Here is a 15,968-nt window from a genome sequence, read left to right on the forward strand (position 1 = left end):
GAACAATGAATTCTGAATTTTATCAGCAATTCTAAAGGAAAATATCAGGACATCAGTCTCAGAACTGAATCTCAAGAGAAAATGGTCCATGCAGCAATACAATGACCCCAAGCACACAAGTCGTTCAACCAAAGAATGGTTAAAGAAGAACATAGTTAATGTTTTGGATTGGTCAAGTCAAAGTCCGGTCCAAATGAAATGTTATGGAAGGACCCGAAACAAGCAAATCATAAGAAAAAAAACCTCACCAATATCACAGATTTAAAGCGGTTCTGTACTGAAGAAAGGGCTAAAATTCCTACAAGACTGATCAGCAGTTACAAGAAATGTTTAGCTGCAGTTATTGCTGCAAAAAGGGGTGTGCACACATACACACACACAGGTTTCCAGTTTTTGTGAAGATATTCCATAGCTGTAATGGTTTTTCTGCTGTACCAACTGTATTTTTTATCCCTAATTCAACCGCTTAACCTACCATCACAGAAAACGTTCTGCTATTTCAGATTTTCCAAACACTTAATTCTATATGATTTATAAGCTTGTTTTCTCACAGGGACCCACAAGGTCAAAATTTACTGGTATTACTATACTTGTGGGGACATTTGGTCATCACATTGTAGTGAATACCAGACACACACACAGTAAAAAATATACACACTAATAAAATAAAATGAATACAAAATAAAAAATGAAATAGAATAAAATTTGCTCATTTACTCTTATGTCATTCCAAACCCACTATCTTCTTGAGGAAGAGAAATTCAAAGAATATCCGGTTGGGTGAATTCAATTAAATGGCAGTACATCATGACTGTCTCCAATTGATTTGGGTTAAAAACAACTCAATATTTAATAGCTGAAAAGTAAAATCCTAGGAGCTGCCATTGCTTTCCTGTACGCCATTCAGTGCTTCATCCAGTCCATTACGTGGTGGTGTGAAAGTCATACAGGTTTGAAACGACATGAAGATGAGTAAATCATTACAGAATTCATATGTTTGCATGAATTACTCATCGAGAGTCAATTAATGTCAGGCCTGATTTAGTGAATTTGCACAATTATTATCGGAAAACACAGACTTTGAGGTAGCACTTTATTTTACAGTCCTGTTCCCCATGTACATACTATGTACTTATTATAGTAATTACAATAACTATGTAATAAGTACGTACTAACCCTGAACCTACCCCATGTAGTTACCTTGTATTACCAGAACTTTCTTAGATAAATACACTGTAAGTACACTATAAGTACATGTAAGTATACAGTACGTACTGTAAAATAAAGTGCAACCGACTTTGAATTACAATTCAGCCTGCATACACTGTAAAAAAAACATATTTTACTTAATTTAGAGAACAGATTATGCATGGCATTGGGGAACAATCTGATGTCTTTTTCTCTTTATTTCTCTCTCTCCCCACTGCTTCCTCTCAACCTTGCTTGAAAAAAAAAAAAAATGTTCAATGTGTTTGCTTTGATATAAACCTTCCCATAGGTCTTACCAAGCTGTACAACAGACAGAGTTAGAGCAGAACAGGTCAAGTCACAGGTGAATGTGAAACAGAAGAGCAATTTCCTCCTCTCCTTTAAACCCAAGATTTCACTTCAAAATGAATCAAGGTGTTTGTCAGATTACACTTATAAATGCAGACTTCACATCACAGAAAAAAGAAAAGGAAAAATAGCTTAAAAATCGCTGTCCCAAAACGGCTTCCATTAGCATAAACCCATAAAGCAGGAGAGTGATCGGTCATTAGTGTGAAAGTGACACCATATAGTCTCTGTTCTCATGTGATGTTGCTATTAATCATCACAGAGCCACTTAGTAGCACACGGATCAGATCTGCAAGGTTTGTTTACTAAAGCTGATCATATTTGTTATCAGGGGACATCAATCTGACTCTCAGCTATGACTGAGATGTTGTTACATTGTACTGATATCATATACTGGATATCTTAATCAAGCAAACAAATTATTTACGAGTATATTATTAACATACAGTGGGTTACAGAAATCTGAGGCAATTAAAATTTTGGAAACAGTTATATATAAATTAGAATAGTATATATAAACACGTATATATTTAAGTTATTTTATTTATTAATTTGAATATTTGGTATAAAATAGGTCACCAGAGAGGAGTCTGTTGTTTGCAAAAAGTCCAATTGCCGCATTTTGATTAATACGATCTCAAAAAAAATCTCACAATAAGATCTATAACATGCAGCTAGAAAATTCATTTTCTAGGGTGTAAACAGACACAGGACTACTTTTAGTCCACTAATCAGTATGTTTGTGACATTGTGACAAACCAAAATATTAAGAAATTCTGAAAAAGAAAACCATTTGAGCTCTACTTCTACATGATAATAGCTTCTGTTTTTAAAGCAAGGACTCCATGAAAGTCATTTTCAATAGCCCTTACATGTTTCAAAGTCTGAGGCCCGAACAGCCCTGAGCAGTCATTATCTTCTTAAGTCTGAATGGCCCTATCCACTATCACTATCACTATCTCTATCCACTCTAATGGATAGAAAAGTGCTATAATATCTGTATGTTTGCCAATAGCCCACAAGCTTTCTCTTACGTATACACAAACTCAAACTTACAAACACCACAAAACATCTTTCATGTCTAAATTTCTCAGAGGCCAAAACTGAGCTAGAAAATGCATTTTCTTTCGGGTCCAGGCATGGCTGATATGTATAACAGGGACACCAGCATGTCCAGCTGTCTGACTGGGCTTTGAGCAAATTCATCTGGAGCACAAAAATCTAATCAAGATGATCGCCCTCGTCTTGGAACGTCTTATCTTTTCTGATATGCATTAAGACACATCTGATGTATTTTTGGCGAAAAGGCAGTTTAATCTTCAGAGAGTAATTTGTCTGGGTCATGGAGCAGGTAGCTCTTGAAGCAGAGGCTGACCTTTGAACTTTATTTGATTGTACCTCAGTTTGAGGGAGAATACTTCGGTCAGTCCCTCGAGGCAGGCGCTTTTGTGTGTAGCAGGCAGAACGTCTTGAATTGTTAGGGTCAAAATGGGAAAAAAGTTATGGAGAAACAGCCATGCTTTAAATTCCCTTAGGAACAGTGACAGATTAGAAGCATCTTCTCTATTATTTTCTGTTTATTATATAATGCTGCAATTAATAGAACCTGCGTCACTGATAAAAGAACGCCTGGAACAAGATAATTGCCCAAGGGTGGTAAAAAATGTACGCTTTTATTTATTACATTAAGGACAGCACAAGAAAATGCTACCGTATAAGGCAATGTGCTTGTACTTTACGAAATATCTCAAAATAAATTATCCCTTTCATTTTCAGTTCGGATATTACCTGTGTACTTAACACAAGACCAACACAATCCACATAATACTGATATAAAAACCTGCAAATTTATGAATAAAAAGCACAAACAATTGATTGAAAAAACAAACAGTCTCAGAGACTGATTTCACCGGCAGGTACGTCAAAAGCAGAGCTGCTGCTTGTTCGCGAGGCTGTTGGAGGTGGATCTAGGCCATTGTCTCTTTCCTCTGGATGCGTTTGGGGTTACATAAGACTCCAGACAGGCTGGCTCTTCCTCTGTGTCTGCCTCTCTTCCTCAACGCCTTGTGGCACCTGAGGGATATGCCCAGGTCTTCCATCACAGCACTGAAAGAGACACACTGTCAAAGAAGAACACGAGGGCTTGCGTGAGTCTTTCTACACACACAAACATGCACACAGACACGCTTACAATACATCTAACAGAGTCCAGTTCGGTTATTCAAATGAATGTGATGCTTACAGGGTCACTGCACTGCAAAACATTATATATAAAAAACAACAGGACTTTTTATTTGCATTACATCTAATTGTTTCTGATTCTATTTTTAGGCCTCTTTGCTATTTTTAGTTATAAGGACAGTGTAGAAAAAGCATGAAATTGATGTGGAGATTGAAAACAGGGTTGGGACTATATGGTGAATTTTATGGTGAGATTGACTAGCTGCCACCCTAAATCTCTTCGGAAGAAAGACCTGGTTTATATTGCATGGATGCAATAGATTTGACCTGCTGTGTAGCCCGTTTCTATTGTGATAATGCAGATTTCTGTTTCAGTGATTCTACTGGCCTTAGTCTTGTCTGCCATGAGTTGTTCAAGGCATGAAGGCCACAGCTCTATGCCGCCGGGGACGTGGGAGGCAGATAAAGCTTCTGTGAGCAGTGAATTCGCTCCCGGCTGATTACGATTATCCTGTGGGCTAATTTCAGACGCGGTAATCTTAGACTTTTTAATTGTTCTTTCTTTTTGAGGGCATCAATATTTAATCAAGTCATTATGAAGACTCTTCTCTTGATGTCTTTTGTCTGCCGAATACAGCTAAAGTTAATTATATTCCAGAGAATGATATCAGTGTCAGGTGTTTATGGAAGGAAAAAGAGGTGAAAGAGTGGAGTTCACTGATTCTTGAGACAGGAAAAAACATTTCTCAAAACTTTACCTCACATGTATGTTCTTTTTCATTAACATTACTATTTCATTATCCAAACTGACATTAAATTCACTCTCCTAAAAACTTTTAAAATCGTGTGTATATATATATATCTTGTATTCTAATTTATTAAAGTGCATTGGCAAGTAATTGGCAAGTAAAAGCACATATTTTGTATGGACACTAAAACATTATAGATTCATCTAAAATAATTTCTTTAGACAAACTTTTTTCTGTTTTGTAACCTGTTTTGTCTCTGTACTCAATAATCAGTGAGCTATAGCAGAACAGATCATTATCATAACCCTAATTATAATTATCATTACCCTCACTGTGTGGGCCGATCTTTTGAGGGAGAAATGAGAACATGAAAGGCAGAATTTAGGCCATCAAATCTAGAGGGTCCACACTTAAAATTTTGCTGCGAATTGCTGTAATTGAACAGCTTCTACTAGCAAATAAAAGTTTCAGAGAGCACTCCATTTCTTATCTGTCTGCAGACAGGGTGTGCAATAAGAAATGAAAGTGTTCTTCATCTTCTTGAAAACCGTACTAAATTTCTGAGCCGCATTGGTGCTGGATTGAGGTCAAGGGTTTGGGCAGATGGTTTGGAAGTAAGTAGTGGATGGGCAAATGAGGGAAAGGAGTTTATATTTCTTTAAATAACACACAGCCCTTACAGATATGAGAGTGTGTGGCTAACACGAAGAACATATGTCATCCCTGAGGAGCCGCCCGCTCTCTAAATCTGTTGATAAGGACGTGCCAGAGGAGGAGATGGAATCGCTTCTTTGCAGCTGCTGGGATTGGACTCCGTAAAAGAAACAGAAGGCCTTGTGCATGCAGATCAATGATTAAAAATAGAACAGAAAGACAAAAAGCAGGACAAGATCAGTAAACATGCAAATGATCAATGTGATAGCAAAATATAAACAGCACTCACATGCAACAAAAATAAAAATGATGCTGAAATAGGCATTCAGTTAATGTACATTAATGTAGAATCGGTACAAAAACATTGGTGTCTTTGGTACGATACTAACCGCTGATATTCAAGTAATGCTTTAAGAAAAATATAAATACACTTGGGCAACTGAGAAAATCAAACTAGGGCTGTTCATAATTTGTGATTAATTTGATCTTTTTTTGTATTTAAAGTAGATATTACATATATCATACAATTATAGTCAATGCAATTTAAACTTGAATATTTTTATTTTTATTTTTTTATAATTTATTTTTAAACTTTTTAAGATGTTACATAGAAATATATTTATATATATTAAAGCAAATTAAAGTAAATGCAATTTATCTTGTGTGTGCATGGCGCATGAAAACCAGTTCTAGCACATCACACATTTGATCTTCCGTGTTCAGTTTATTTGATGCACACTTTTGTAATAATGATCTCTCATTCATTTATCGTTTACCTTTATCTACCATCAGACTTTCTGAAACATCCTTGTCATAACACGTTTCTATGGGTTGTTTCTTGATTCATACTTGACTCAAGCTTCATGCTTTGCAATCTTACTTACACTCTTTATGTTAAAATTATTCTGCTTATTGTACATATAAAATACAAGAAGTTTATATCAGTAGTCACATATTCAAAATTGTGCCCACAAAGTCTGTGTACAATGTCTACCATTGTAACATGTTCACATCAGCCAATGTCTGTATATACTGTATTTATACATACCGTAGAGAGAGAGTGTGTATCTTATATATATATATATATATATATATATACATCATACATTTATTACTTTTACTCTCTGCACAACTACGTATACTTTCAATTAATTTTAATAACTTTAATGTATTTAAAGTGTGCATCAAAGATACATTCCTCTAGGAATATACAAGTATTAAGTTTTACACTTCATCATCACACTGCTTAAATTGCCAAACTGTTCTGAAAGCAGCTCTTTGTCATCCAGATCAGGTAATAAAATTAGCAAAAGCGTAATATTGTACTACAATACATGTTTGGCACAATTTCACAACCCTTATGTAGGTCATGCAAAACAAGCAAGCAAACCAAAATAGTTTCAGAAATGTTAGAAGTGGAACACCTGCATGATAAACAGCGTGTACTTTAAGTCTGCGACAGGTTCCTGTCCAGTGGGCTGCTGCAAAAACATCCCGCAAGTGTCTCATTTGTGTTTACATGGCTCATTTCAGCTGTGACAGTGGTGAGGTAATTAGCTCCTGTAAGATTCAGACCCCGCGGGGCCGTTCTGCCAGCCTCCCACTCACCTCTTCAATATCGCTGTTTTTGCGCGACTTGTAGATGAACTCTCCGATGGCCACAAACACAGACAGCACGAGACCAGCAGCCAGCACGATGAAGATGCCTCCAATGTTCTCCACACCCAGGGCACTGGCCTCTTTGTTGTCCTCCTCAGGGCATCCGTTACCTCGCCACCACTTTTCCTTCATCATGTGCAGCTTTCCCTCTTCTTGGAGCTGCAGGATGGCGATGGTCACCTTGTCCCGGTAGGGTGACCCTGCAAAGAACCACAGTTCTTTAAGAGGGGGTCGCAAAAACAACAACAACCAGAAAAATCATGCACAAGAGTTAAGAGAAGAGTCCTACACAAGTGCAACAGAATGCATCTTGAAGTTGAACTTCAATCATTTAAAGTATGGATGCACAATATATCAATATTTTATAGTTATTATTATTATTTTTTGATATTTGTTGATATTGGATACTAACAACTAAAAATACATAATAACACTGTTTAATGTAATCTTTAGGAATTCTCAGTATCCAGTTTTCATACTGTACACTATAATGTTTTCATGCCTAAACAGATTTTTGGTGGGTTTTTAGTGTTTTATTTTAAATTTATTTAGACAAAATTGTATTTTTTTATAAATACTTGTAAATCATATAGATGCATACAAGTGCATCGGAATAAAGGATAGCAAATAGTCTAACAAAAATAGATGATTTCTGCACATTGCTATAGCTAATAATATTTAACTTAACATTTTGGTCATGCAACCTTCATCAGGCATTGTTTCTCCATATTGTTAGAGTATAAATAAAATAAAATGAATACAATACAATCTACATATTTCCAAATGCATGGAAAATGCAAAAACTGAAGTTTAAAATTTAATATATAATTGATTAATATTTCCCCACAATTTACTCATATTATGAAAAATCACATTACTTTTTAAAAAGATCCAAAGTATTTAATAATGAAACGTGAAATGTTTTCCAGAGATACTTGTCAAATTAAAATGTTCTAAATAAAATTTTCTCTGTTGATAATCGCACACCTACGAAGCAAATACAACTTTTACCTTTTCTTTAAACAGTATTTGTTAAGTTTCTCTAAATATAATTTTCTGAATTTCATCAAGGAGCATCGAATCAGAAGTTTGAGACAAATTTCTCAGATATCCTACATTCTGCTTGCATTCCATCCTGAACAGACCAAATGCAGCAATTGAGCGAGACAGAACAAAATCAAGGCAATTCAAACTCACTGTGGGAACTCAGTTGTTTTCTAGTGTTTCCCTTCATAATAAATTCCCAAAAGCACAAAAAAGATGCCATGTTTCTTGCTTAAGGTTAGTAATGGTACGGTTAGGGGGCTCAACAGCTTGTCAGGCAGTACAGTATGTGGGGCACTATTACCTATTGGTGTACCAACTCCATAGCCCTTAGAGTCAATCAGGCCTCCAACCTGGGTGAGGTTGCAGTTTCTCTGGGTGATGTACTCTATGCTGGTGGACTCCATGAGGAGGGCATAGTCAGTGGTCAGGACTCTTGTGATCCCTTCCTTGTTGTTCTTCACCAGGGCTGTGTTCTTCCTGCTGCTCATAAATGCCCACATCTTCTCATATGTTGAGATTTTGGATTTCTAAAAGCAAATAAAGAGTTGATTCTGTCTTCAAAAAGCACAACTTTAAAGAGACACGAGTAACGCCGCCTGGATCGATATTTGTTTTCATTCTTTAAAGTTCTTGTCTACAGATCTTGTTCTTTCATCAGCTACTGGTAAGGGCTTTTTAAGTCTGATAAGTTCTCCCTGATCTCTCATTAGGCTGTGTCAGAAGGGGACAAGTTGTAAAATTTTGTGTCTGAGTGTGTCAGCGGACAGCAGTGGGAAATGGGACAGCTGTGCACTAAATCTCTCACAGCTGATTCGATTTGTCTTGGACCTCCACAGGCCTGTATTTTTCTAGATATCCGCGGATGCAATCATAGCCGACAATCTCGATGGATAAAGCTGCACACACTTCAGTGCTTTATCTGTGTCACTTGTTTGACTCTCTCTCTCTAAATGATGAATGGTACATATGTGTGGCTCATACTCATAAGATAAATCACTGGATTACTGGAATTATTGGAATTTTAGATGGCTAGGTTGGTGGAGGTAAATAGAGTTCAGGAGGATTTGTGAATGTGTATGCTTGAAGGACTCGGTGATGTCTTCCTAGAAAATGAAAAGAATCAGACATTTGTCATCTTTGAATAAAATAAATTCACGTGACTGAAAGATTCATTTATCAGTTATATTACAGCACATAGTATTTAAGTGCAAAAACCTGCATTATATTTCATTTAATATATTCGATTCAATTGTACATGCTCATTTCCCCTATTTTTACTTTTAGATTACATCTGCTGTCATCTACCACTTTACTTAAAGTTTATTTTAAAAATGCTAAGAATTTGATAACACTATTTAAGCATAGTTATATTTTTGCAAATCTCAAAATGAATATGTTTTTTTTTTATATACTGTGCATTATAATGTTGTGATGGCAAAATGTAAAAAAGTTCAAAAAAGTGAAGTGATGTACAGCCAAGTATGGTGACCCATACTCAGAATTCATGCTCTGCATTTAACCCATCCAAAGTGCACACACACAGCAGTGAACACACACAAACCATGAACACACACCCGGAGCAGTGGGCAGCCCTTTATGCTGCGGCGCCCGGGGAGCAGTTGGGGGTTCAGTGCCTTGCTCAAGGGCACCTCAGTCATGGTATTGCCGGCCCGAGATTCAAACCCACAACCCTAGGGTTAGGAATCAAACTCTCTAACCACTAGGCCACGACTTCCCCAGGCCGCGATTTCCCCATTAACACATTTGATTCTAGTTTTTATATTTATTCTAATAAATATCAAATACTAATACACTACCATTGGTCTAAGTGCTTTTTTGGAGTAAGATTTTTTTTTATTAATATTTTTTTTTAGCAAGTATGCATTAAAATGATAAAAGTGACAGTAAAGACATTTAATATTAAAAAAGATTTCTATTTATATTGATCTTTTTTCTTTTACTTTTTTTTCATCAAAGAATCCTAAAAAAAAAAATATATATATATATATATATATATATATATATATATATATATATATCATGGTTTCCACAGAAATATTAGGCAGCGTAACTGTTTTAAACACTGATGATAAAAATAAACGTTTCTTGAGCAGCAAATCAGCATATTAGTATGATTTCTGAAGTGTCATGTGATACTAAAGACTGGAGAAATGGCTGCTGAAAATGTTGACATCACAGGATTAAAAAACATTTAAAAATGTATTACAATAGTTTTCACAGTATTTTTGATCAAATAAATGTATTCTAAATATAAATACACATTTTTGCTCAAAATATTATAACATTTTATTATCAGTTGTCGGTCATCGTGATAATGCAAACACAATTTTGTTCAATAATGTTGAACTGTTTGCAAGAATATAATTTCTTTAGTGAATCTGGCACTAAAACAATGCAGACAGTGTGTGCATAAAAACAGCACAAATATTGAGCGTCATTTATTCGTAGAACCCCGCTCTCAGTATGAGGGGACATTTGTTGGATGTGATGTTTTTTGGTTAGCACAACTCATAACTCATCTGTTTGTGATTCTGCATCCATTGCATTAGTTTGTATCTTATCATGAGACAGATGCATAAGATTGATCTTTTGATTTTACTTTCTAGCAGAAATCCAATAAACTTACCCCTAAAAGCTCTGGCTCTTTCTGTGCAGGCGGATTCTTGTAAAATTGATCATTTTCTGAGTGTTTGGATTGTTGCTGACTGTTCCTTCTGTATTTCAATAGCTTTCATGTGAACAGTGTGTTGGAGCATAAGATCAGAACATGTTACCTTAAAGAAAGTCATTGTGGAGCCATCTCTCACTGCTCCATATTCGATTCTAGTCTGCTTGGCTAAATCGTCAGCTGAATCGATTGGGGAGTCCATTCTCTCCACTGTGAGGAATGCAGCCAGGTTGGCTGTGTAGGAAGATATGATGATTAAAGTGAAGAACCACCAAATCCCTCCCAAGATTCTGGTGGACAAAGCCTTGGGCATCAGCTCGGATCCTGAAATAACATACATGCAGTTAGCGAAAAACAGACACTGGCCCCAAAATGTATTTGGACTCTTAAGACATGCTGGAAAAATCTGAATGTCATTGCAATAGATATAAAAATATATATTGTACACTTCAATAATCTTTTTTTTCTTAAGCATGTTAAGACAAAATGTCAAAAGACTCTAGAAAGGACACAAATAAACACAACAGACCCTCTTGAGATAGTAAGATAATAATTAAGATACTAATATACTAAAAGATAATAATAAGCTACTATTTTCAACAACCAACAACCAAAAATCAAAAAACCAAAGGGCATTCCCAGCAAAAATGGAAGAATCTTCTAATACTATTGTTGCATTTAGAACATTGGGAAGATACAAAAGTATTTATTTTGCTGTATTTATTTGGAGACATAAAGGCTCTATGTACAATATTAAATTGCATTTCTTTAAATCTATTACAGACTGAGATATTCTATGGTAGTCTAATAATATCGTCCCAGACATTTTCGTCAATGTCACATTTTAAATTCTTACCCTAAGCCTTCTGCAACAAAATCAGATTGTCTGCTTTGAGATGGTTATCATAGAGTAAAAGTCGGATATGCAGTGTTTAACTTCAGTATCCTTAAAAAAAATATATACATAAAGAAATCGGAGCTATTCAGTGTGAGACTAGCATGTCTAGTCTGGACAAAATGTCTTATTTGAAAGCATTTTTAAAAATACTTACATAGTATTTCAAGTTTGGAAGTGAACATCCACCTGCATCAGTGGGCAATTGTAAAGTTTTTAGTTTAACTTTAGGTTGTTTATTGGCCCAAATAAATTTAGACATAGCTTTATTAAGACCTTTTATATTGGCATTTGTCAAATAAAAAATAAAAAAAAGTCACAGATTGCGGGCATACAATTTTTGGGAAGATTATCATTTTTATAAGGTTTATTCTACCTGAGAAAGAAACTGGAAGTTTTGACCATCTTGTGAAGTCTTCTTTGAATCAGGATATAGATGTTTTAATATTGGCATCATAAATTTGTGAAAGTTTAGATGTAATATGGATACCAAAATATTTGATACCTTTAGAAGACCATTTGAATGGTTTAATAAAATTAGGCTCGGATATGTTTAGTGATCCTAACGGCATTATCTCTGACTTGTGAAAATTAACTTTATATCCGGAAATGACTCCAAATTGCTTAATACAGTTCATTAATTGAGGTAATGCCATTTGTGGGTTAGTTATAGTTAACAATATATCATCAGCATAAAGCAGTAACTTTTGTTGTCTATTACCGATACTAACAATGAATTTTTTTTATTATTTCGAATGTAAATAGCCACGAGTTCTATCATTATGGTGAATAATAAACGAAGACAAGGGGCAGCCCTTATGAAGCACAAATGAGTGAGAGAGAATGCCGTTAGTTAATACAGCAGTCTTAGGTGACGTATAGAGCAAATCTGGCCCATTTTATAAAGTTTTTGCCAATTTAAAATCTGCTCATAAAATCAATCATATAACTCCACTCCACCCTGTCGAATGCTTTTTCGGCATAGATCACTAGTAAGATTCCATTTATGGAGTTTTGATCAAGATGGCATGTTATATTACATAATCTTCTATTATTATATTAGGAGTGGCAGCCTTTTATAAACCCTGTCTGGTCTGGGTCTATGATTTCGGGAATTACATGTTCAAGACGTTTACCCATGATTTTAGCTCGGACCTTTAAATCTACATTTAACAAACTGTTGTTTATGTATTACAGTGATATTAGCTTCATTCATATAATTAGGCAGTGTAGATACGTGAAATGAGGTATTGATAGCTTTCAAGAGGTAGGGACTTATTTTATCATTTTTTTCAGGCCCTGGAAATTTCCCTGACTGTAAAGAATTTATTGCACGTTTAATTTCCAATTCTCCAGTTCTTGTTGTTTATTGTTTATTTTAGGAATGCAAAGATCTTTGAAAAAAGTATTTTCCAATGCACTTTGTGCATCTATGTCTGAGCTATATAATTTTAGTTGTAGTATTGTCTAAACATCTCATTTATTTTTTTGTTTTCTTGTTTTCTGTTATTCTGCATCCAGAGGGATCTTTAATTGCTGGAATATATCCTTTTATGGATATCTTTACTCGCTAACTAACTTAGCGAGAAGGTGATTGGGTTTATTACCATTTCAAAAAATATTTGTCTTGCAAATAATATGACCCTATCTGCCTTCCTAGTAAGTAACTGGTTTAATTGAGCTCTCAAAGATTTAAGTTCAACAAGAAGTTGGGCTGATTTTGAGGAGTGAAACTGTTTTTGTATTGTGATGATTATCTTTTCTAGTTTCATTTACTAGTGTAGGCAATTATTACTCCTCTCAGAAAAGCCTTCTAAGCTTCCCATATTGTTCAAGTGTCCATTCCATTTGTATCATTGCATTGAAAATATGCATCTGTCTGTTCTTTTAAGTAATCAACAAATTTCTCATCTAGAAGATGGAAGGGATTAAATTTCCATATCCATGATTGGTAATTAGGTCGATGTGGTAACATAGTAACGGTTTCAGATGCATGGTCTGATATCTGATTTCTCAGCTAATCTTATCATCTGATTTGAAAAGAATATATAATCAATATGTGAAGCAGTCTGATGTGGGTAGAATTAAATGTATAAGCCTTAACATTAGGATTAAAACAATCTCAGTATATCATTCAGACCAAGCACCTGACATGAGGTTTTAATGATATTAGCAGTTCTAGGAGGGTCTAGTATGCTAGCTGCTGGTGATTTATCCATATCTGGGTTAAGATAACAGTTAAAGTCCCCCATCCCCCACCCCAGGATTACATTGTTACTATTTTATTATAAACCTGGGAAAAGTAATCTTCATTGTATGTATTTGGAGCGTATATATTTGCTATCACAGCCTCCTCTTCATACAACAGGCCCTTTCTTGAGAACATTCTACCTTCTTTATCAGAATAGTACAACTGTAGTTGAAAATGTACATTTTTATGGATCAGTATTATTTCACCATGCTTTTTGGTGGAGAAAGGTGAATAATAAAGTTTGCCGACCCAGTCTCTGCTAAATTTTTGGTGTTTGGTGCTCAAGATCATATAAATGGCTTTTTTATATAGAGCAATATGAATTTTGACTTTTGTATAAAATTTCAGATATACGGCGAAGAACTCAGTCAGACACGTCTAGCCACTCTCAGAGCATCACGTGACCCCCCAATAAGCTTCTTTTTTAACATGATGGTGCATTAAAAAAGCAAAATTGACTGCTAAACCCAGGTCAAGTCAATCTCAACTAAAAAAGTGTGCATGCTTACTATGATAATTAGTTAATGAGTTTTCAGGAACACCTCCCATAAATCTTTTTCTTGAGAAACAAGATGTTTTTATGAACATATATTTGAGAGCTTAAAATTTTTTCAAGAAATGTACTTAGAAACATTTTTACAAACTTCTTAGTAATAACCTTTCCAAATTTTTATGAACTCTAGTCTCTCATCCAAACAACATTTAAATGAGCTTTAAAATTCCAGGTTTCAAAAAATGATCAGATTAGATTTCAGACTGTTTTTTTTTCCCATGATCTTTTTCCAAAATGCGTATAGAAAAGGAGATGCTGTCTCCCTCTGAATCTTTATCTGATGATTTTTCTGCAGAACAGTGTTACTTTAGGAAAGTGGTTCACAGATCATTTCATCAACTATTTCACAATGTTTATTTTGTTTTACTTCTGTTTTTTTATTGTAAAAAATATGTTTTGTTCTGATATATCTATTTATTTATTTATTTATTTTAAGCACTGCCTCCTCTGAGAAAACAACCATGATACAGTCGTGGCCAAAAATATCGGCCCCCTTGGTAAATATGATCAAAGAAGGCTGTGAAAATTCATCTGCATTGTTAATCCTTTTGATCTTATATTAAAATAATTCACAAAAATGTATCCTTTCATTGGATAATAAGAATTTAAAATGGGGGGAAATATAATTATGAAGTAAAGGTTTTTCTCAAATATTGGTTGGACACAATTATTGGCACCCGTAGAAATTCTTATGAGTAAAATATCTCTGAAGTATATTCCCATTCATATTCACAATTTTGAGCACTCCAGCATGATTATAAACATGAAATTATCCAGTCATGGCTTCCTGTTTCCAGAGGTGGGTAGAGTACCCAAAAACTGTACTCAAGTAAAAGTAAAAGTACTAGTCTTGAATAGTTACTTGAGTAAGAGTAAAAGAGTATCGGATAAAAAATCTACTCAAGTAGTTAGTTACAAGTTACTTTGGGTCATATATACTGAGCCTATTTTTATTTAGATATATAGATAAAATGTATGTAATGTATGTGTGCGTGTATAAATGTATATATTTCATCAGCCTTTACTCCAATTTATGTAATTTATTATAAAACCCTGTAATCGAATGTAGCCCAAGTTATTACCTGTTAAACAGTAGACAGCACACGCGGTGTTCATCTAATAAGGATCTTCATCGCTAGCAAATAATAGCCTTTGCAGATTTGCTTTCAATTCAGTGCAGTTCCAGCCACGTTTTTCAACTCTGCTGATGTTCTTAAACGTTACAACTCTGAGTGAACCACTTCAGATGCTCAGCGCGTACGGTGCGGCAGGGAACTGAACGAATCATTCAAACTGATTCATGAACCAATTCACTCGTTTGCCAATTGGTTTGATCAAGCCTTTGAACAGAATTGACTCAAAAGAATGAATCATTCGCGAATGGGCATCGCTCATTGTCCAGAGAAAAGTAGACGGCGCGTTTGGAATAAACTGAAGCATTTATAACATTTATTGCATTAAGATAAAGTAACGAGAGGAGCGTCGCCCACAGTAACGAAGTAAAAGTACAGATTTTCCCCCAAAAATTTACTCAAGTAAGAGTATAAAGTACCCATCTTTAACTATACTCCGAAAAGTATTAGTTACCCCAAATAATTACTCAAGTAAATGTAACGAAATAAATGTAACTCGTTTCTACCCACCTCTGCCTGTTTCACAGAAATATAAGGGAAAACAAAGCCCAAATTCCCTTAATCATCCATAAAAAATTTGAAAAACCAAATAATATACTT

General features: G+C 34.9%; 1 protein-coding gene across 6 annotated transcripts in view; it reads right to left on the reverse strand.

Moving 5' to 3' along the window:
- Positions 1–3,213: 3,213 nt before the first annotated feature.
- LOC132132530 (glutamate receptor ionotropic, kainate 1-like) overlaps positions 3,214–15,968 on the reverse strand; it is a 61,964-nt gene continuing 49,209 nt past the window's right edge. For 2 of the 6 annotated variants that reach the window (XM_059544936.1, XM_059544941.1), the window contains 5 exons: positions 10,643–10,860; positions 8,149–8,374; positions 6,750–7,000; positions 5,168–5,320; positions 3,546–3,677 (listed from right to left, as the gene is read on the reverse strand). In XM_059544936.1, coding sequence (XP_059400919.1) covers positions 5,186–5,320; positions 6,750–7,000; positions 8,149–8,374; positions 10,643–10,860 — 830 coding nt within the window. In that variant the 3' untranslated portion in view covers positions 3,546–3,677; positions 5,168–5,185. Of the gene's footprint in view, positions 3,678–5,167; positions 5,321–6,749; positions 7,001–8,148; positions 8,375–10,642; positions 10,861–15,968 lie in introns of all 6 variants that reach the window. The other 4 variants (XM_059544939.1, XM_059544935.1, XM_059544938.1 and 1 more) reach the window with 3 other exon arrangements.

Source organism: Carassius carassius, chromosome 49 (assembly GCF_963082965.1).
Source record: "Carassius carassius chromosome 49, fCarCar2.1, whole genome shotgun sequence".
Lineage (NCBI taxonomy): Eukaryota > Metazoa > Chordata > Actinopteri > Cypriniformes > Cyprinidae > Carassius > Carassius carassius.